This window comes from Meriones unguiculatus, chromosome 14, assembly GCF_030254825.1.
Source record: "Meriones unguiculatus strain TT.TT164.6M chromosome 14, Bangor_MerUng_6.1, whole genome shotgun sequence".
Classification (NCBI taxonomy): domain Eukaryota; kingdom Metazoa; phylum Chordata; class Mammalia; order Rodentia; family Muridae; genus Meriones; species Meriones unguiculatus.
The window spans coordinates 38,290,766-38,313,282 of record NC_083361.1 but is presented as its reverse complement, the minus strand read 5'-3'; the positions used below and the strand labels follow the sequence as shown (position 1 = coordinate 38,313,282).

The 22,517-nt window shown below is 47.1% G+C and overlaps 1 protein-coding gene across 8 annotated transcripts in view; it reads right to left on the bottom strand.

Annotated features, from left to right (window-relative positions):
• Nav2 (neuron navigator 2) overlaps positions 1–22,517 on the bottom strand; it is a 348,443-nt gene that overhangs the window by 231,862 nt on the left and 94,064 nt on the right. For all 8 annotated transcript variants that reach the window (XM_060367213.1, XM_060367205.1, XM_060367207.1 and 5 more), the window contains exon 2: positions 4,627–4,744. In XM_060367213.1, coding sequence (XP_060223196.1) covers positions 4,627–4,744 — 118 coding nt within the window. The remainder of the gene's footprint in view (positions 1–4,626; positions 4,745–22,517) is intronic.

Sequence of the window (22,517 nt, the reverse complement as noted above, 5' to 3'; positions counted from 1 at the left end):
AATATCATCAGTTCAAACCAACACCCCAGATTTCACTGTTCTTTGCAGCTCTAGTGACCAGAACTGGTCCTTTAAGAAACAGTTAGGGAGAGATTCTGCTCAATGAAAGATGGACTACCATGTGAATCACTTATCTCCACAGTCACTGAATCCACAGGCAGAAATTTAATTTCCAGTGTGGTTATGTGTGGAAGTAGGGCCAAGGTGGGGTGACTTAGCTACGAGGACAAAGCCTTCAGGAATGGAATAGAGAGATTCTTTTAAAAGAGGCACCGGAGAGACTTGTCCCCACTGCCACGCTTTCCACCACAACACAATTCTCCCCCTGGTCTTCTCAGCTTTCCCTGAACCTCGCCACATGCCAGCCCCAGGCAAAATTGTGGGTTGCCAGACAGAATAAACTCAGACTCGGACCTATGGAGGACAAAGCCCAAGATGACTGGAGGGAGAATAACAGAGGCCCCTCTATCTGTGGCTGGGCAGCCAGGAGAGGTACCAGAAAGAACTGGACTCCAGAGTGTGACCAGGAACATACCAGACTGAGAGTAGCCACTGGAGTCCAGCACATTAAGAGTGCAGCCAGTAGCATTCTAATTCTGGGAAACTCCTGTGTGTGTGTACATATGCACACACTGATGTCACACACAAATGCACTCTATGTTTTCTCATAGTGAGCATATAAAGGGGGAATGCTAACTTCAGAATTCAAGAGGAGGAATACTGGCTGGTCCACACTAAAATCAGAAGGTTTTGCTGCCCTCAGCAGAGCTACCACTGGCTTCCAGTGGTGCGGTTTACATTTGAGATGCTAGCCTATGATGGCACACTTCTAATCCTAGCACTCTGGGAGGCAGAGGGAGAGGCATCTCTGCGAGTTTCAGGCCAGCTAGTGCTACACAGTAAGACCCGATACCAACAAACAAAACAAGGAAAGTTCCCCCATACACTTGTGTGTTTGAACGCTTGGTCGCCAGCAGGTAATTTGTTGGGCAAGCTTGTAGAACCCTTAGGAGGAGGAACCCTGTTAGAGGAAGTGGGTAGTGGAGGAGAAAGACTTGAGCTTTATACTCCAGGACCACTTTCTGCTTTCTTTTTTCTTCCCAAGTATGGATGTAGTGTGAGCACCCAGCCTTCTGCCCGACACCATACCTTCCTTGACATGATGGACTGTGCCTCTCCACAACTGTAAGCCAAAAGAACCTCTGTCTCCTTTCAGTCAGCCTTTGTCAAGTGCTTTATCATAGCAAAAAGAAAGACACGGAGACTCTAAGCGTCCCAAGAGTTGCTGACCCTGGAGGAGGAGTGCTGCCTTCCCAGTTCCCATCTTCTGGATCTCTGTGCATGCATGGAGCACAGACGTGGACCCAGGCATGCAACAGTCAGGGCAACAGCAGTGAGCCAGCACCTGACTGTCCCTGGAAGCCCCCACCAGAGCTACCCTCCTCTGGAGCCTGAGGTGCCCTAAGGATGAGCATCTTTCATCTGACAGTCTGAAATCCAAACTGCTCCAAAATCCAGAACTTTTCGAGCATCAGCCTGATGCTGCATGTAGAAAGCCCCACACAATTAGCCTTTTGTTTCACATACAAAATTATCTAAAACATGGAATAAAGTTACCTTCAGGCTGTGTACACAAAGTGCCTGCGAAACATCAAATTTCTTGCTTAGACTTAAAAACATTCCCAACATATCATATTGGTATGGAAATATATCAGAGCCCCCAAATCTGAAATCCAAAACACATTGGAGAACAAGCATTTGAGAAGCTATCAGTACTAACCTGAGCCTCTGCAACTACAGATCAGCAGCTAAGTTCCAAATGAGCCATTCATCTGAACAGACTCAGGGAAGCATCCTACGCTCCCAAGCAATGATAGAACTGATCTCTCATCTTCATGGCAATGCACAGCAAACTGACAGTATACAACATACCTTGAGCCTCTTCTGCGTCTGTGTTAGACATGATTAATCAGCTCTGACACACAACATCATCTTCCTTTGCCTACTGCTCTAGACAGCTGCTACTGAGTGCTATCCTGGAGCACATCAATTTCACAAATTTCTTATTTGATCTCTAACTTGCAGTTCATGAAAGACCCATAAAGAAAAGAAGGATAGCTGACCCACTTTCAAGTCGGATAAACAGTTGGTGAGATCACTCAGTCAATAAAGTACCTTCTGCGCAAACCTGAGAACCTGAGTTTAGATTCTCAAAACCCACATAAAAAGCCAGGCACAGTGCATGCCTATAACCCCAGCACTGGAGAGGCAGAGACAGGTGGATCCCTGAGGCCCACTGCTGCCAGGCTAACTGAATTAATGACCCGTCTCAACAAATAGAGATGGAGTGTGCAGGAGAGAGGGTTCTGTGCTTAAGAGTACTTGCCACTCTTGCAGAAGACCGAGTTTGGTTCCCGGTGCCCATTTCAGCGGGCTTACAACTGCTTGTAGCTTTGGTGTCCTCTTCTGGCCTCAGTGCCTATGTGTAAATATGCAAATGCAGATGCACACACATACGTGCACATGTACACACACATGTACACCCACCCCGTGTATACTATGCTAACAAGTATATACACCAAAAACAACGCGCATGTGCACACACACACAAAGAAATAGAGAGCGAGCAGAGTGAGGTCCCACAGCTGTGAGGTGTGGAGCAATGCCGAGAAAGAGCCCTTAGTGTACCATTTTCCATTTTCTCTCTTGCTGGCATCTGAAACCTGAGAGGGCTCCCAGAAGAATCGCACAGCACCACCCCTAAACATGCTTAGGAGACTCAGTGCCAGCCACAAGCCTGATGACAAGACCTCAAACCCGAGATCAGATACAGCTCACAACTTCAACAGAGCTGCCGACAAGGCGGTACCACAGCCCCCAAGGCTGTGAGCCCAATCCAGCCACCTCTCCATCCCCAAGGAGACACTGAGGTGCACTGGGGTGCTCAATAAATGGTCATGGAGCTAAAGTGATAGCAGTGGTTGCACCAGCTAAGAAGTCTCACACAGGGCCCTCAGCCTCACCCAGCCTCCATTTCCTCACTGGCAAAATGCAAAATCTGTTATGTACTTCCTAGGGGCTGAGGAATCTAAATGAGAAAAGCTTCTTAAAGACTATGGTATATGCAATAATGGAGAGCAAGAGGAAGAGGAGGGATTGGAAGAAAAGCAGGCAACATAGGTCAGGTGTCCTCCTGTGGTGCAGGCAGTGGCATCCACGCCTAGTAAATCCTCTCCAGGAGTGTGGGCAGCACCTGTAACTCCAACATTATGCAAGAGAATCCATCCCACTGGGACAGTTGCTCCAGAGACCTGCTCCCTGTTAGCACTGAAGGACCAAGATTTGGACACAGCGAGAAGCTAGCAGAGCAGCTGCTAGGAAGTGAGGGTGATCTTTAGCCAGTAGCCAGCAAGAAGCCAGACCCAGAGTCCCCTTGTCACTAACTCAAAAAGTTAGCAAACCCCTTTCCAGCGAGTCCCTATGTAAGGATGTGGCCCTGAACATACTGTGATCACAGCCTGACTTAGGTGCTGTCTGGAAGCTGTGAGACAGTAATGACATCTTTTAAATGGCTGCCTTTGTGCCCACTGGCTGTAACAGCAAGAGAAAAGCAGTCCAGGGAGGGAAGAAGAAAAGAGAAACCAATCTCAAAATTTAATGCTAAGGTAGAGGGGGACTTTCATTCTCTGTCAGGGACATTCCACACTCTCAGCCTAGGCCCACTGCCTGTGTTTCTACAGATCTCCCCGAAGAACTTCAGCACAGCTTAATCTCTGAAATCCAATTACTTCTCACAGCTGAAGGGAAAGCGGGTTTGCACAGTAGCCAGAGCGAGAGCCCCATCCTTCCCTTGTGCCTTCTACTCTGGCACTAGTGGGCTGCTGCATCTGACAAGGGTGACCATCAGCCCAATAATGCTCACTAACAACCTCCACAGCGCTGACTCTCACGCAGTGTCATGGCCAGCACCTACCCACTGCTACACCTGCCCCTCTCAGCTCAGGTCTAAGGCATGAACATTCCACTGCTCAAACTCAGAGACCGCCAACCATCTCCAGAGCCTTTGATTTCTGAGTCCCAATTAGAGTTGACAGGATTAAACAGCCCTGTATTTTTCTTTTCCTTTTTGAAGTATGCCCAAAGTTTTCCAACAGGAGGCAAGAAACAGGTAGAGTGCCTCTTTCAAAGCCCCAGTTTCCTCTTCTGGCCCTAGGTATTCTTTTCTATGAGATGGTCAAGGAAATTCTGCTGTGATTTTTCTTCTTTTGAGAGCACAAGTTGGCCTCAAGCTTACTATGTAGCCAAGAATGGCCTTGCATGTCTGATCCTGCCTCCATCTTCTGGGTCACCATACTGGCATACTGACATGTATTGCCATACTGGGTTTATACAGTTCTGGGGATGGAACCTGGGCTTGCACCATAGTAAAGCATTCTACCAACTGAGCTACACCCACAGCCCTGCTGTGTTTAACAGAAACAGTTTTAATGCTGGGCTCCATACAATCAGAATCAAAAGAAAACCAAGGGAATGGTCAATATGTGGGACAGAGACATCAGGGTTCTGGACCTTTCTGGGCTGGCTTTGCTGTAACCAACTAGCTCTCAAAGGGAAATACAAACTTACCTACAACCTGGATGATCTGGGCCAGGAGCACGCCATCGGTCACATCTTGCTGGAGGTCCTTGATGAGGCGCTTGTGGCCGGATTTGGCAAGGTAATGATTGGCCCAATCTGTGTAGATCTACAAAAAAAAAAAAAACATACAGGCAACTTCAGAAATCTGGGCAGATCCCACCGCAGGGTCAGATGCAACTGCTGGGACCCATATTTAGGTGCCACAGTCACTGTCCTGCTGGCACTGGCAAGCTGGTGAACTCCAGAGCTGCCAGAGCCATTAGCATTCAGTGCATTGTGCTGGCGAGGCATTCAGCTAGCTGTAACGGTCCTGTCTATTGAGAAAGCTGTGTCAGGGCCTAGAGAAAAGCTAAAGAGAGCGTCCAAACATGCAGAGACCTGAATAGGCCAGGGACAAGGAGCTAACAGTTTGTTCCAGACGGCTTTGAGACCCTGCAGCTCTAAACACAAGTGGGGCCTCTCCTACCCCCTTCCATCTTTTTCACTTTGTGAAGAAAACATATGGGGAGGTTACCAATGGGCATCATTGGATGGGCCATTTCAGGGCAAAGAGGGGTATTGAGTGAGCAGAGTTCTCAGGGGCCTGGCTCCCTTGTAAAGCAGCCAAGAGGGAAACACAGGGTCCTGCCATCACACACTTATAAGTGGAGCTAACTATGGCCTCGTTATTATTGAAGATTTAACCAAGCTGATTAAAAGCTAGCCACCATTTTCACTGTCGAGATTCTAACAAATAAAACCCAGTCTATTCCAATACCTGTTATGCGACCTCTTTCCCTAGAGAGACAATTGTCAAACCTTAAAAAGGACTAGCTACAAAAAGATGATTGTACCAAGGTTGAACTTGGGGAAACAATTGAATTTATTTCTTACTTAGAGAGCACTGGTGACCTCAAAGCTGCCTTAATTCTGACAAGGCTCATCCCAGAATGATGACCATTTGCCCATAGCTACAAAGATGGCATCTCTCCTTCAATTAACCTCTGCAGACTATGTACGTTAGCACTTCCCTTGGCCTAGAGGGGCACAGACAAACCGTGGTGGAATTATAATTTATTGTTTATTTTTATTTTATGTACATTGGTGTTCTGCTTGAATGTATGTCTGTATGTCTGTGTGAGGGTGTCAGATGCCCTGGAACTGGAGTTACAGACAGCTGTGAGCTGCCATGTGGATGCTGAGAATTGAACCCCGGTCCTCTGGAAGAACAGCCAGTGCTCTTAATAACTGGGCAACCTCTCCAGCCCCCCGTGGTGGAATTATATATAACTGGCCAAGGAGTATATAAAGGGGAGGGACTGAAATCTCAGGTAAGGGTCCAAAGATCCTCTCTACCCACCCCTCCGGATGAAGCTGGTCTTGTGGGTCTCTTGATCTGAAGAGAAGGGTGGTTACTATGCTCAGGGGACCACTCTATAACATCTTTAAGTGCATCAGTGTGCACAGCAGCCCAGAGGGTAGAGGCTAGGTGATCCGTAGAAGAGCAGATTCCCTGGGGAGCTCATCACACCTGCTCTTCTACCTCACAGACTCATCACTGAAAGCCAGAAAAGGCCCCTGAACATTTTCCTATTGATTTATTTCTGAGTTTATATGAAAATGTGGGGTGAGGATGGACACACAGGCTCTTACAGATCCCTAACTTTCTCAATGACATGAATGACTGCTCAAAAGAAAGGCCAAAATGCCCTCAACTGGTCAGAAACAACAGGTTTATATACAAATTTTCTGCTGCCTTCTCCCTCCACCAGTGGCCCTGCCCAAGAATTCACAAAGGTCAAAGGGCAGAAGACTGTCAACTGACCTTGGCCTCTGCCCTCCATCTTTTCCCTGAGGGAGTCTTACTTTGTTGGGCGCTGCTCTTAAGGCGTTTGGGGAAAATTGGGGTATAGCCTTTGTGGCTAGGCAGCATCTCCAGCTGCTCAACCCCAGGGAAGTGAGACCCTCATCTCCAGAAGCAACAAGACTGCACTTTCTGGTTGTGAGGTGAAAGAAGCCATTTCTTCTTCTACCCTTCACTAGACACTAACTTATGCAGACCCTCATGCAGACCAGAGGCTCATGGAAATCTTTTTAACAGCTTGTGTACTAGCTCTTACATCGTGTTAGACTCCTCCCCAGACTGCCAAGTTATCCAAGATCAGAGAGCTGGTAAAGGAAGAGAATTTTCACTTTCACTTTCTTTTTGTTGTTGTTTTGTTTTTAGTTATGTCTTGAGTAGCTAAGGCTGGACTTGAACTGTCTACATAGCCAAGGATGACCTTGAATTTCTGATCTTGGTGCTTCCACTAGCTCAGTGATGAGATGCCAAGTGTGCACCAGCATTCATGGTGTTATATAGTTCTGGGACACAAACCCAGAGCTTCACACATGCTAGGCAAGCACTCTACCAATTCAGCTACATCCTCAAGTGCATCTTTAATTCATATCATTCAATTCAATATGATCAGAAGAAGCTAAGGGAGCAAATACCATAGTGGCAGTTAAGATGGGCAAACTGGCTGGGCATGGTGGCACACTCCTTGGGAGGCAAAGGCAGGCAGATCTTTGTGAGTTCCAGGACAGCCAGGGCTATACACAGAGAAACCTCCTCCAACAAGGCCACACCTCTCACTCCTTCTCAAAACTAGTTTTACAAACTAGAGGACAAGCATTCAAACCTATGAGCCTCTGGGGGCCATTCTCATTCAAACCACCACACTCAGCTTCATGATCCATAAAATGTGACTCTATCAACTATATTATAAGGTGGTACTGGCAAGTTGTGGCCTGAACTAATGCCAGCTGGGCACCTGTTTCTGTTGGTAAAGTTCATTGGACACAGCCACATCCTTTTGTGGTCTCTGGCTGCTTCCATGACACTAAAGCAATGCTGAGCAGTTGTGACAGAATCTTTGGCACACAAAACCTCAAGTATTTGATTCTGATTCTTCCCCTGAAAGAGTTTGCCAGTCCGTGCTTCAAAGAGCAAATGAGATGACAGGCCTGCACCAAACAGGCACTTGACAGCAATCACTACGATCCACACCAGGAAAACTCATTAGCTCTCCCGTCTCAACTGAGCTGCTGCTTGCCCCACTTGGGGGCTCTCCGGCTCAACTCCAGTGCCTGCCTGTCCATGAAATCACTCTTAGATTCCTGATCCAACCCTCAAGTTCCAACCAACAGATGTGGGCAACCACCATATCTGGCCCATCTCTTGGCACATGGCAGAAAGCCATTATGTGCCTGCTGGGTCAAGCTGAATGGAATGAAAAAGAGTAGGTCTTGAGAAGTTGATTTCCCATGAAAACTAAGGATATGGGCTCTTCATGAGTCTTCAAACCAGATTTGTTTTTAATTAATTAAAAAGTGGAAGGGCTGAAGAGATGACTCAGAGATTAAAAGCACTGGCTGCCCCTCCAGAGGAAGGGAGGCACTTAATCCTCAGCACCCTCATTGTGACTTCCTAGTATCTACTACTCAACTCCAGTTCTCGGGAATCCAACCCCCTCTTCTAGCCTCTGTAGGCACCACATGCAAATAGTGCATATCTATACCTGCAGGCAAAACACCTGTTAAAAAATTGTTTTTTTAAAGACGAGAGAGTGGGAATAATGGTTATGCTTGGCTGTCAACCTGACTGCATCTGGAATTAATTAAAGCCCAAGTGGCTGGGTACACCTATGAGGGATTTTTCTTGATGGAATCATTTTCTTGATTTAAGGAAGCCCCACCCCAAATCCAGATGTTTTGAAGAGAGGATTTTTTGATCTAGGTCACACCTCCTGGTGGCAGTCTACATAAAGGACAAGGGGGAGGGAAGTACTTGATCTTTGCCTGCTTGCCCTCACTCTCAATGCAAATTCGGCCCTTTGCTGGCAATTGAGCCTATTTTTTTTTTTTTTTTTTAATTCCAGCATATATGGAAGACCAGCTGAGAGATCCAGCCTTGTGGACTGAACAACTACTGGGTTCTTGGACCTTCCACTGGGTGACAGTCATTGTTGAAATAGTCGGACCATATCCTGTAAGCCACTCATTCATTCATTCATTCATTCATTCTATCAGTTCTGTTTCTCTAGAGAACCCTGACTAATGCAGCAGGAAAATTAATTATCCCACTCGAGTGTAATCATCAGGACCATCTAACACGGATCCTCGATAATTTGGAATTTCCCTTCCTCTCCCATTCTCAGCTCCTGACTTTGGAAGATATGAACCACACAAAACCACTCAGATTTATTTTTAAAGTCAGCTGCCACAGGTCATGCTAAGTGTGGCCATAAACTCAGTCCTATTTCCTTCACTTCATCATTGGTCAGTCACAAGTTAACACGGCCTTCCAAGGGACACTGTGCTGGCTAGTTTCTATGTCAACTTGATGCAGCTGGAGTCATCTGAGAGGAGGAAACTCCATTTGAAAAATGCATCTACAGGATCTGGCTCTCCACAAGCAAGCTTGCAGAGCTTTTATTTTTCTTTTAACTTAGTAATTGATGGGGAGGGGGTGCTAGTCCATTGGTGATGGGATCACCATGGGCTGGTGGTCCTGGGTTCTATAAGAAATCAGGTTGACCAAGCCTTGGAGAACAAGCCAGGAAGCAGCATTCCTCCATGGCTTCTGCATCAGTTCCTGCCTCCAGGTTTCTGGATTTGTTTGAGTTCCTGCCCTGACTTCCTTCAATGATGAACAGTGGTACAGAAGAGTAAGCAAAATAAACCCTTTCCTCCCCAAATTGCTTTGGGTCACAGTGTTTCTTTATGTCAGCAGAGATCCTAACTACTCATGAGAGACCTACTCCCTGGGTTCAGCAACTCTGCAACTTGTAGTTTAAAGTGTATTTGGAAGTTTTCAAGCCAGGGTAGGAGCCTGAGGCTTTGAGTAGCTAAAAGCATGTCTCCAAGGTTCTCATTCCACCAAATTGTGGGGACTTGGAGGTCACTGCTGCTTTTGCAGATGCACAATGATCCTTGTTTGGCCTCAAGAAGGGGCCTGTGAAAGTTAAATAACACAATTTTAGTGGGAAAGAAAGAACAAAACTACCATCTCCAGTTGGAGTTCAAGTCACCAAACCAGTCCAGGGTAAAAAGGTCTAGGATAGTTTCATACTAGTGCGGAAGCAGGGGTTTCTAACTGTGATTTTTCCCCAACTCCCCTACCCAAAGCCTCCGTGCTACACAGGTGATAGTCTTAGAGAAGTTGATGTCAAAGAAAATAGGACAAGACTGGAGAAGGAGAGGAGGAAGGCCCTGGCAGTATTCCAGAGTGCCAAGTTCCCTTGCTTCTCATTCTACACCAGTCTTTGTCATTGGAGTTGAATCCCAAAGGGGAGATTTTTGACTATCAGTAGAAGTAAAGGACCTGATTACCAGATGATGCTGGCACTGTGCTGAACCAAGGGGATAATAATGTCTCCAAGTCTCGACCGTAATTATCAAGGCCATTCTGTAATGAGGAATCCCACAGAAAAAATTGCACCAGTGGAGCTAGAATGAAGGCATAGAGAGCAGGCTAGAAATACAGGCTGAAATACATCAGACAGAAGGCAGGGTTCCAAGAGAGCCGTTCCTGGAGAACTACAGTAAGAGGTGCTGTCTCTGCAGGAGATACTAACACAGAGGCTGGTGATTAGAGCAAAACTGTCATTGGCATCTGCAGCTTCTTCCCATGTGTTTGCTGTGAAGGAGATGCTACCGTCTGGCTTCGAGTCAAGACTCTGGTCATGCCATCAAGATAACATCCTTCCTTTGCCTGAGCACTGTTGAGTCAAATGTCCTCGCTCTGATTACCCAGTGCTACAAAAACAGTACTGTACCAGCAGATGAGCAGATGGGGTGGGGTTTGTTTTGTTTTGTTTTTAGCACGATAACAAGGTCAGTGCTTCCTCAATGGATGCCAGTTTGAAGGAAATGAAAAGGCACATTTGTTACCCAGGATAAGAGTGACACGCTCATTGTTGCATCACCAGCCAGAGAGACAGGCTGAGCATGGAAAAGCAAAATCTTCTGTTTGAGGCTGCACAGCACAGTGTGGCTGGTTCAGAACAGCATGAACCTCCGTTGTTCATTAGAGTCCACTTCAGCCCAGGGTCCTTAGAGCACTCCAGTGCCCAACTGGACAGCAGGGTCCCTGCTGAATTTCCATCTTAGGCACTCTAGCCTCCCAAGGGCTACCTTCATAGCCTCATGTGGACCAGGCTGGGCCACGCCTAGTCTTCCCGGTCATCGATCCCGATCCCTTGGTGGATCAAGTATGTGATCAGCTAACAGTGTCGGTGTCAGGCACAACTTATTAAACACAAAGCTATGAACACTGAGTTTTAAAGGAAATGGCACTTCTGGTGGCGGAAAGAAGCCACTCTTTCAAAGCCTCGTATTTTTAGCTATTCAACTGGCAATCTTTCCAAACATATTACACTGAGAACTGTAACAAGAGCCTGCTTTTGATTGCCACAACTTCCCCATCTCTTGGCTGTGCAGGCACATCACGCTGAACTGAACACAAGGCTGTTGTGGGGTACTTAAGGACCTCCTCAGACCCTCTATGTCAAACAGACTCTCCTTAAAAGAATAACAGCCTTTGGACGGTAAGACAATTTCAGGCTAGCCTGGGCTACATAGTGGCCTATCTCAAAAATGAACAAGAATTGTTCAGTGTATTGACATGATTTGGCCTCAAGGAAAACACAGGTAGAGAGACCCTGTGGCTTTTTGTGTTGACTTCAAGTGAGAAAGTGGCTCCTTTTTGTTGAGGGGGCACCACCAGAAAGCTGGGCTGCAGGAACACTGAGATGTGACTGGGTTCTCTGTATGCCCCTACCTGAGCACCCCACTTCCTGCTAGGGTACACTTTGAATAGAGCCATCAGGTAGCATGGGCATGGATCCCTGACTGGACTCAGAAGAAGGAAGCAGGTATAGGGGCCACCTACTCTTTCCCTCCCTTTTTTCAAGCTGCTTTTTGTCTGATGGTTGCACAGATGGGAAAAACTACTAGTATAGAAGTCAAAGATTTCCCCAGCGTGGCAGAGAGTGGACAGCATTTGCCAGTAGTGGCTGACATATGTAAGGGCATTACGCTGTTTGTGAGGGGCTTACACCGAATCCACGAGCTGCAGAAGGTCACGTGTCATAGCAGTGTGGGAAAAGCATGAGAAGGGCTGGCTGAACAATAGCCATCACAGTGCCGCCCATCCATGGGAAAGGGGCTGGACACTTGTCACTGGGTAGGTACCGACAGACCTACCCTCACAGGGGTGCTGACACTTTCCCATGTCACAAAGGAATAAAGCAAACATAATTTCACAACAGTATTAGAACAAGAATCAATATGCCAATATAACACAGGCCACCTTTGCAGGGCTGTTCTCAGGGGTAAAGTCCCTTCCTGTTCTTCCAGTCTGCAGCCAGGCTGGCCTGGGACCCTGAACAGAGAATGCTGGGGTTGAGCCTGGGAACAGCCCCAGAGGCACACAATGGTGACATTGTATGTTGGGGACAAGCTCCACGTGGGTGTGCACACCAACTCTAGAAGTTTTGAAACCCTGCCTTTGGAAAGAAAGAAATACCAGGCTGCTAAAGGTGCTGGGAGGGACAAAGGATGAACACATAGGTGTCTGCTACCTTTACACCCAGTTAATCCACGGGTAATACCCAGGCTCATCCTCCCTACACTCTGCTCTTCCACAGCATGAGATGCTCTGGACCACACTCACCAGAACTCAAAGCACTCCCCCACTCCTGAACACTGCCATGGATGTGCTAGGGGCAGGCATTGCTCCACAAGGCCTGCTTTTGAGCCAGCCAAGTTATGACTGTTGTCTCATCTGCAACCTTCCCCACTGCAGTAGAAGCAGTAGACAAGAAGTCTTCCTAGCACTTCCTGGTACACAGCAGGAGCTCACTTAATTGATGCTGAATAAGTAACTGCCCACATGTATCATCTTGGTAGTCAAACTTCATCAGCTGGACTGGGATCACCCTGAAAACACAGCTTTGGGCATGTCTGTGAGTTTTCAGAGTGGTTGAGATGAAGACACAAGAGCATTCAGAATATGGACAGCATTATTCTACAGGCTGGGGTCCTGGACCGAATAATAAAGAGAACGTGAGCTGAGCACAGGAATCAATGACTCTCCGCTTCCTGTATGTGGATACAATGTATCCAGCTGCCTCCTGCTCCTGCCCCAGTGAACTGTACCCTCAAACTTGAACACAAATACATGCTTTCTCCCTGCAGCTGTTTCTGTCAGGCAGTTTGTCACAGCAATGAGAAAAGGAACCAATATAAAACCTGAAACAAAGCCAACAGGCTCTGCAGGCTCACGTTCACTTCCCGTCTCACACGGTCAACACCAAGCAAAGATCTGCTTGACCCAGGAAGGTCAAGGGTGGACTGAGTCAATGGGCCTCCCTGGAAGGGCAAAAAAGGCCACTTCCGAATAAAATCAGGTCCCTCATCAACCTGAGGATGCAGGTCTGAACAACACAGTGCAGTGGCTCGAGAGTCAGTGTCAGCACCAACAGAATGTTTGTTCCTTCCTCCACGATCCCCGTCATGCTATCACGTGGTCATCTTTCCCAGTGATGCTGCTCCTTGCACCTGAAGGCCTGTTCTCCTGCTTCAGGGTCCCATTTTGGAATAATTCTGACAGGTAATCTCAGGTCAGCCCCTTCCCAGGAGGCTGCAGTTTAAGTTATTTATTTATTTATGTATGTATGTTTGTTTGTTTGTTTAAATTAGGTTGACTTATTTTATGTGCAAGAATGTTTCACCTGCATGAGTGTATGTGCAGCACAGGTCTTTGCGCCTGGTTGGAAGAATGCATTAGATCCTCTGGAGCTGGATGGTTCTAAGTCATCACGTGAACCTGGGTCCTCTGGGTCCTCTGCAAATGCTCTTAACCACTGAGCCGCCCTTCAGCCCCTCCATCTACAAAATTATATCATACATTTTTAAACAGAGAGGATTCTGAGGCTTTGTGACCTTAGGTGAACCATGACCCTGAGAGCCTTGGCTTCCCCCGTCCATATAGTGGGATAACAGTCTTAATTGCACACAGCAAGGGTGGTAAGGTGCCTAACTCGGAGGGAGCCAGGACCCTTAACTACTATTTCCTCTCTTGCATTGCCATCTCCACTGTTCCCCTACCTGGGTGCCTCAGCAGGTGTTCTCAGCTGGAACGCGCTCCTCACCCACGCACGGGGAAACACTCACATTTACAGACCAATCCTGCCGGCTTTTCTTTCTCTAGCATCCCAGCATATCCTGTAAACAAGCCTCTGTGGGTCCGGGTGAAGCCTCCTCTACTCCCCCTCCCCCATACCTATGAATGCATACTCCATAGAGTATAACCCTGTTCTGGTCAGTCTCTGGAAAACCATCAGCAGGCCACTTTCAACTCCTATCCCAGAATTATTTACTCCATCCACATGGCCAGCAGTCAGGAGCCTTACCTTACCACAGAAAAAGGAAACCTGTATCTGAATACTAGCAGAAGCCATAGGCAAGCTCGTAGTGAGTTACGGGAGGTGGGGGTAGGGTGCGGGGAACCGTTGTTCAGAGGTGGTACAAGTGTATCAGACATGAAGGAGATGGGGATGGAGTGAACGGGTGAGATCCATGACTGTTGTCCTTCACTTGCCAGATCTTAAAGCCCATGAAAACAAAAGAATTTTATGTACCTAAAGCCAGTCACAGAACAGGAACCCACAGCACGCTGAGAGGCATTCTTCCTGCCTGTAGGACCCACCTGGTCACTGATGTCAAAAACACAGTTTAAAGATAAAAACCTACCAGAGCAAGCAGGGAGGTGAGTAAACATTTTTCTGAGCACTTTGGGAGCTGGTTAACTTAAGACATTATGCTAAAATAGTGAATGCCCATGATTAAATTACACATTTAAAGCAACAAATACTCAGAACTCATATTTTCCTAATTGCTTCACTACAGCTTACTGTTTCTCATGCTCCTGGGGTAAAAAACAGTTGTTGCTCTCCTGGCTGGGTGGGAGGAATCACCCCAAGGGGGCACAAAAGCTGCCTGCCAGGTGTTTCCCTGGAAAAGCCAATTGTGGGCTATCTTGGCGGGAACACAGGTAAGACCGGAAAAGAAGGATGAATTATTGTTTTTCCTCCCCACCCCTACCCCAAGGGGGAGATTTGTTTTGTAGCTGGAAGGGCATGAATATGTAAACGCAAAGGAGTAAAGCCTACCAAAAAAGCTTTGCATTAGAATTCAGGGAGGCAGGTGGGATTTGCGGCCTGCCAGCAAAATAGAATGGCAGTGTGGGTGGGAAAAATGGAAGGTACCCAACCAATCTACTCTTTCCTAGAAAATCTTCCACAAAATGTGTGTATCTTCCCCGGGTTTTCTAGGGCCAGCACAAGGATTCGGAATGCCAAGTTCTGCTCCCCAGTGCGTAAAGGGACAGTGAAGAGCAAGCCCAAGCCGTGGTTAGGTAATTTCTGGTTCAGACTCGTGCTTGTGGCCCACAGGGTGTGCGGTGAGCTCACGACAGCCCTCTGCAGCCCCACTGTACCTGGTGAAGGGAGAAATCCCTCCCGGCGGGTGTACCGCAAGTCTTAGTCTTGGCACTGGCCTCCTTTGCTCTCCACTCCACACTGTCACACACAGAGGCATGCCAACAGGCTGGCTCAGGTGCCCCTCACCCCCTCCACTGGCCTTGGCTCTCTCCTTGCCTGTCTTGGGTGACCAAAACTCACCTGACCCTCGTTCCTTTCCATCGGGTCCGGGGAGGCTCAGAGCTCTGTTTCAGGGAGTGAGTCACTCCAGCCTTTACATTCCTAGCTCAGTCTGGGCTTTAGCATCGGGAGGGTGGATGTCAGGGTGGGTGTATCTGTGCGATCGATCTTGCAAGCCTGCCAGAAGTGGGTTTTGTCTTGTAAAAGAGGTGTTTTGTTGCTGTTTAACCTTTTTTAAATTATTTTTTGTTATCTACGTGCATGGATGTTTTTGTTTGAATGTGTGCTTGCAGTGTGTGTGGGTGTGTGTACATGCACACGCTTGGAGCCTGTGGAGACTAAGAGTGGCATCCCATCCCCTGGGGTTTGAGCTACCATGTGGGTGCTGGGGAATGAAACCCAGGTCCTCTGGAAGAGTAGCCAGTGCTATTATTTGCTGAGCCAATTCTCCAAACCCATAACTTTTTAAGGGCCACACAAACACCAGTCAGGTGTACAGGGCTGATTAAAATTTCCAAACCATGTTTTCTACCCAAAAAGCCCAAGTAAGGAAGCACTGATGCCAACAGCTTGCTTGAACACAGCTTGCAAGTCCAGAGGGCCTCCCCTCCCGCCCCCCCCGACAGGGCCAAGGCAAGTCAGTGGGTCCTCCCATGGCTTTACCCAGAAAAAAGTGGGAGCTAGACTGCTCAGAGCCCGGGAATATGACATGTGTGCGTGCACATGCATTATATGTATACACACAAATTCGTATCATTTTACTCAAGTGCTGTATCAATCATTACTAGCAAGTCATGAGGCACTGACTTTGAAATGATCAGGTACAGATATTGCAACCTCAAAGCATTTGGCTGGGTGAGCAGGCATTGTATGATGAGGTTGTTCTGAAATCCACAAACTCTCAGTCGTGTGTGAGTGACACGCAGGGAATTCTGCATGTGGAGTGTGAAGTAGTCTTGGCTTCAGCCTCTGTGTACACTCAGGCCAGGTGAGTTCCACAGACTTTCCCAACTCCTCCTCCTCCATGAGGCACCGGCACCCACAGCACTGGAAGTCAACACCCAAGAGTGGCTCTTGGCAGGCATTTAGTCAAGGACTGGGATGCCTGCTCAGGAAGACACTGCCACACCCCAGCAGGTCTGACACTGTCTGAAGGGGACAGAGCACCGAATGTCACTAGTCACAGGCTGTCACTTGTGTTGCCGGTGGGAAAGTTGTATGGAAGCCACCTAAAAAGCTCTGGACTCGGGGTAGTTCCCAGCAGTGGCTGGCACTGCCCTACCCTAGGAACACATTCCACTCTCTTTCCCGGCATGGGAGCCTCATTCCTTTCTCAGCAACTCCACAGCTGAGAGACTTGGCTTCTGTAGAAGTGACCAAGTGACCATTGTGCCTTGTGCTCTGGGTCCTTTTTCAGCCCAGACATCAGAGGTGCCAGGCCTGCTAGGCCATTCCAGGTTGCTGTGTTTTCATGATAGGTTTTACCAAGAAGACTACCAGAGAGCAGTGCTGTTCCCCTACTGAGTAGACAATGTGGCCCTGGACAACACAAAAGGACAGTTTGCACAAGCATACTATTTATTCTAGCATCCTAGAAAGAAGCTCTGCTGGAGTCATCTCAGGAAGAATAATGGAGTCCTCACAACAAAGCTGTGTCTGCCTCCCATCTACAGGACTCTCACACCTAACCCTAGCCATGTTGGATGACAGGGTGGGAGCCTGTGTGCATCCCACTGTATAGATAAGGCCAATGGCGCCCAGCCGGACACAGATCAGCATCAGCACCACATTCTAAGTCTTCTAGTTTGGTCCACACACAATCACATTTCAAGGGAGTTACAGAAGTCTGATAGCCAAGATGGAGAGAACTTTTCTAGAAGAAATTTACCGAAGTATGCAGTTCCTATGACGGGGGAAGAGGGGATTAACTCTTGTGCCTATCCAGGTCCAGCAGGGATGGAAACCCCCACCCAAGTACACTGGTGTGCTTGTCAAGGCTCAAATCACATTAATAGCCTCCTTTTGGTGAAACCTATTTTTAACATCCTACCTCAAAAGAAATCCAGTCCACAGGGCAAGGACTCCGGAGCTCGGAAGTTAATAAATACATCTGCAGGACAACCCTGCTTACTTCTGTGACTACATAGTGTTAGACATCTAAAGTCAAAGAGACGCATGTCCAGTGTCCTGGAAACCAGCACATCCAGACAATGAAGGCAACAGGAAGATGGAAAAGGGTTGGTAAGATGCCTCAGCCAGTAAAGGCACTTGCAGTGCAAGTCTGGAGATGCAAGTTCAATTCCTAAAACACTCAAAAGCAGAAAGAAATACTGACTTCCTAGCATTTTTCTCTGAGAAGATTCAGAGACTTCTGTCCCAAGCCTTTGTCAAAGCTATCTTTATGCCGGGGTTTTCTCTTACATCATTTATATTCCTACCACACAGTGTCTGCTCACCAGGCAGATGCTGTAGGGGTTAAACATTTGACAGGGCACCATTTTAAAGCCAGTTATACACAGTAATGAAGCACACAAGAGTATCACTCTTTCCCAAATAAGACTTGCCACCTTATGATGCTAATGTTGCCTCAGAAGTGGGGCTAGAGGCTTGATCTGGAGGGGGAAGGTAAGCCTGGGGAGGGTTGCATTACATCATTTCTCATACCATATCAAAGTGACCATTCTCATTGTTAAATCACACCACCATGCTACCAGTGTCCACGATTGCTACTGGCCATGGGTCACATGAACCATCTGAATGCTGAGGAGATGCTGAAGAAGAAAAGTGCATCTTGCCTCTTTGCTCCATGAACGCAAGCTCCCAAGTGGTTTTTCCACAAAGGGGAAGCTGGGTTGTCCTGGCAAGGGACAGGAGAGCCATAGGACACTTCATGAAATATGCCATGGTCACAGCTGGGTGGGTGTGGGGTAGCACCCACCATTCTCAGCACAGGCAGAGCCAGTGATTCTCTGAATTCAAGGCCAACCCAGTCTACAGAATGAGTTCCAGGACAGCCAGGGCTACACAAAAAACCTTTCTCAGAGAGAGAAAGGGAGGGGTCAGGGAAGGAAGAAGAGGAAAAGGAGGAAGAGAAACATGACAGGGTTGCCAGAGTCTTAACAGGTAGGAACTTCTAGGTTTCCCCTCAAATCCTTCCCACAACTGAAGCCCTCTGGACTACCTCCTGATACCTCCAAGCCTTGACACAAGCCCATTTTTCTCCCCATTGCACCTACTGAGTCCCCATCAAGAAGCCAGATGGAAATGGCCACATCTGCTGCCATGGTGACCCTGCTCATCTGGCCTCTGGCTTCCCCTCAATGTGTGCAACTGTATTTTCTCGGGCCATCAATAACTTCCAGACAGACCCTTCTCCATCTGCTTTAAAAATACACCACCCAGCCCTCCTGTACCAGGACATGCTACAGAAAGCAACAGGGAGACGGTAGAGGAGCCATCTCTCAGAGAACTAACAGCCTTACACACCATAGTCAGTAAGTTGGAACCATCTCTAAACAAAAGCCGGATTCAAACAAGATTTACCAGCTCTCCCCAGAGACCCTGCCAATGGCCCTCACTCGCTCACCACTTTATAATGGTCACAGGAATCACGACTTTGGTCCCGAGCAGGGACCCAAACGTTGATGCTTATAGGCATAACTGGACCCCTGCTGGCAGGCTCTAACGTGATCCTCAGCGGTCAGCAGCCGGTGCCCTCTCTAGGGGTGTTTATTTCAAAGCAGTGTGGAGGCGTGTGAAGCCTCAGAGGTTAATTTTAGCTGTGGTCAGATTTCCTTACACAGGCCACGTCCTGAACAGCCACAGCTAATGTTGCTCCAACACATGGGGCAGACTCCTGGCCCCCTGCCTGGCTTCTTGCTGCTGCGATTCCTTCACCTCCACTGCTCCACCAGATTCTCTTCACCCTCTGAAATAATCCAGCTCTCTGTGCTTACAGTCTCATGACACATTCAGGGGAAATACATCACGGTTTCTTTGGCTGCACCAAGCAAATGAACCTAGGGAGTAGCTCCCCCTTGGCCTGTGCCTGGCAAGGATTACCTACTGTTGAAGCTTGGGCAGAGCAAACTTCACCAAAGTCTACAGGCTTCCAGCTTCTGTACTGAGGTTTCCGAGTCCTCCCAAGTCCTACAGTGCCTCCACAACTCTCATCTCTTGCCTAACACTCTGTTTCCTGTACTTACATTTCATTGCTTTCTACTGCCCATAGGTAAAAGCATCTCTACACTTCAGTCATGGAAAGAATGAGAGTTCGTTCACCTTGGCTCAGCTTTTACAAGGATTTTGAAAAAGCTATGGGGACCTTAGCATGGATGCTGGTCCCAAGTTAGCAACGGACAAATGCAGGCTTCAGGGGTAGAGTCGGCAGAAGCAGATCTTTCACCTCTCATATCCTGCTGAACTGTAAGACAGAGGCATGGCAGCTTACTCACCTGGTCTGTGCTGAGTAGGATCCTAGTCTGCTTGAAATGGTTTTGTTTCAATGTAGACAAGAAATAGAAAAATTACACAATCTACAGTGGCCTCTTGTGACCCCCAAACATCTGCTTAATAAATAATTATTATAATAATAATCACTAGTGTATACCTTTTAATTAGTGAATAATGTTTCAGATGGGCACAGAGGCCATGTGTAGAACTTACACTCAGTACAGCACAATGTAGTCTTTGCCTGCCTTAACCCTCCCTGTTACTCTTCAGGGCATCTTTAGGCCCCTTCTGCGTAGACTCAAGTTCTCTTGTGTTACAGGATTGACAATGAGTGAGAAAGTGCTTTCCTGTAGTGTTACTGGTACAAGAGTGATAAAAGGGCGGCGAACAAATACACAAACTAGTATCAGAGAATCAGCACTATGAGGGAAATGCTAGAGAGAGTCCAAGGTGATGAGTAGAGGGATGGCTTGGTAGGACAAATTCAGGGGCCAAAGAGATGGCTCAGACATTAAAGGCAAGTATTGCTTTTGCAGAAGACCTGGGTTTAGTTCCCAACACAGAGCTCACAGCTGCCTAAAACTCCAGATCCAGGTGACTCACAGCTGCCCTCTGGCCTCTGCAGGTACCTGCATCACATGCTACATGGAAACGCATGCAGATACATGCACACATACACACAAAGCAAAAATAAATACATGCAAAAAATATATAGAGGGCTCAAGAGATGGCTCAGTGGTCAAGAGCATAGCCTGGCTACAAACAGGTGGTTCTTATGCATTACTGTTTGGGAACAGCTAAACTGTGAGAAAAGCATTCTAGATAGAGAATTCCACAAAAGACACAACTCTGCAATCCCTGGCCACTAGCCCAGGACCTAGTACACACTAGGAATTCAATGCATTTTCTTGCCTGTCTGCCAGGCTGCAAGCTCCAGTCCTTAGAGACCAGATAAAAATCACCAAAAGATAACAATCATGAAAATATGATATTAATAAAACTTCGGCATGGACACCAAAAAAGGATGAGAGAATGATGTCATTTAGAATTCCAGGTGGCCAGAGGAAAGCCTTCTTTAGAATCAGAAGCTGCCAGCCACTAGCACAGACTCTTCCCAATCTAATAAGACTTGGCATCACGAAGTTGTCAATTAGATTCCCTGTAAAAGGCTAAATGTGGTGGCCTTCTGCTTCCTAGTCCTGAAACCCAGTAAGAAAGGCATTAGTGTGTGGCAGCTGGGATAATCATTTAATTAATCTTTTCCACTCATGGAAGCAATCTTCCTTGCCCTAACACAGTGACTTGTAAATCAGCATCGCCTTCACTGAGATCACAAAAGGCAGAACAAACAATTCCCCCTGCCCCCCAGACCAGATTGGAGCCAATTTCCTGGTGGGGCCTGAGTGACACTTTAAATGGATGCTGCCATTTCTGGCCCCTGGCCCCTGCCAGAGCCACCCACAAGGCTCTATCTCATGGCAAAGAACAGCAAGAGAGAAGCTCTCTACAGAAGGACCACTAAAACACAAAGGATGTGGGTTCTGAGTCCTGACAGACTTGATTCAAAGTGTCAGGATGAATGACATTTTGCAAGCAATTAAAAAAAATTTTTGGTGTGTAGGAAGGATTAGAAAAATCATGTATTTTCTTCTCCTTTTCCTCTTTATTGTTATGTGTAGATCCACAAATTCATTTAACAAATATTTATTTATTTATTGGATGCTTACTTTGCACCTTCACTGGGGATAGAATGATATGCAAAAGTGACATGGGACTTGTTCTCAGGGAGTGACAGATAGTAAACAAATTCAGGGGTACGGTTAAGCTTCATGGGGATTATCATCACAGAAGACAGCACACAGAGGTGGATGCTAGGAGGGCCTGTGAAGTAGTGGATTAGAGTTGGAGACCATAGAAACTATAAAATCAGTTTCTAACCTAAACCATAGTAGAGTTTGCTAGTAAGAACTGCACAATGTGTCACTATAAATTAATGCTTTGTAATACAGATATTTACAGAAATGCCTTTACACAGAGAAGCAGACAAGCACACAACCTTCCTCGTCTGTCATATCAAAGGATCTAAGCACAGTGACATCTGAACAACCAAGCAACCAGACTTTAGTTTCTAATGCCATGCTCCAAGAGAGGGAACCAGAACTCCTTGCAGAAATGGATGATTTCCTGAACTGGGACAAGATATTTTCATATAAGGCTAGAGTTTGTTCTAATCCCCAGAAGTAACACCGTATCTCCCTTTGTCATGTCAAAGGGGTTAGAAGCCAGATGATCAAGTTCACAGGGTTAGAACCAGCCCAGCTCAGCACACTTTGTTAAAAGAAGAAAGCAGCATTAGATTATAAATTACAGCAAGAAACAAATAGTCCTGGGCTCATACTGATAACTGAAGTGGGTAAGGTTAAACAAATAAATAAGATCAGAAAAACATCTCATTCCAAATGAATGGAAATCAACATTTTCTATCAAGGATGAATGTGGGCTACACAGAAGATGACATGAGAAAAAAGAAAAATAGGTCCTTCTGTGGAAAATATGCAGACATTACCTACCCAGGCACTCCAGGCACAAAGTCAGGTTGACAGAATGTCCCCCACTCTGTGAGGAAAAAGGCACTCTAATGGAGGTTTTCCTCCCCCAAACCCATGACCATCATCTAAGTATGAGAAAATCCAGCATATCCTAGTTTACTGCTGGGAATGGAGGCAGGAGATGATGCAGTGA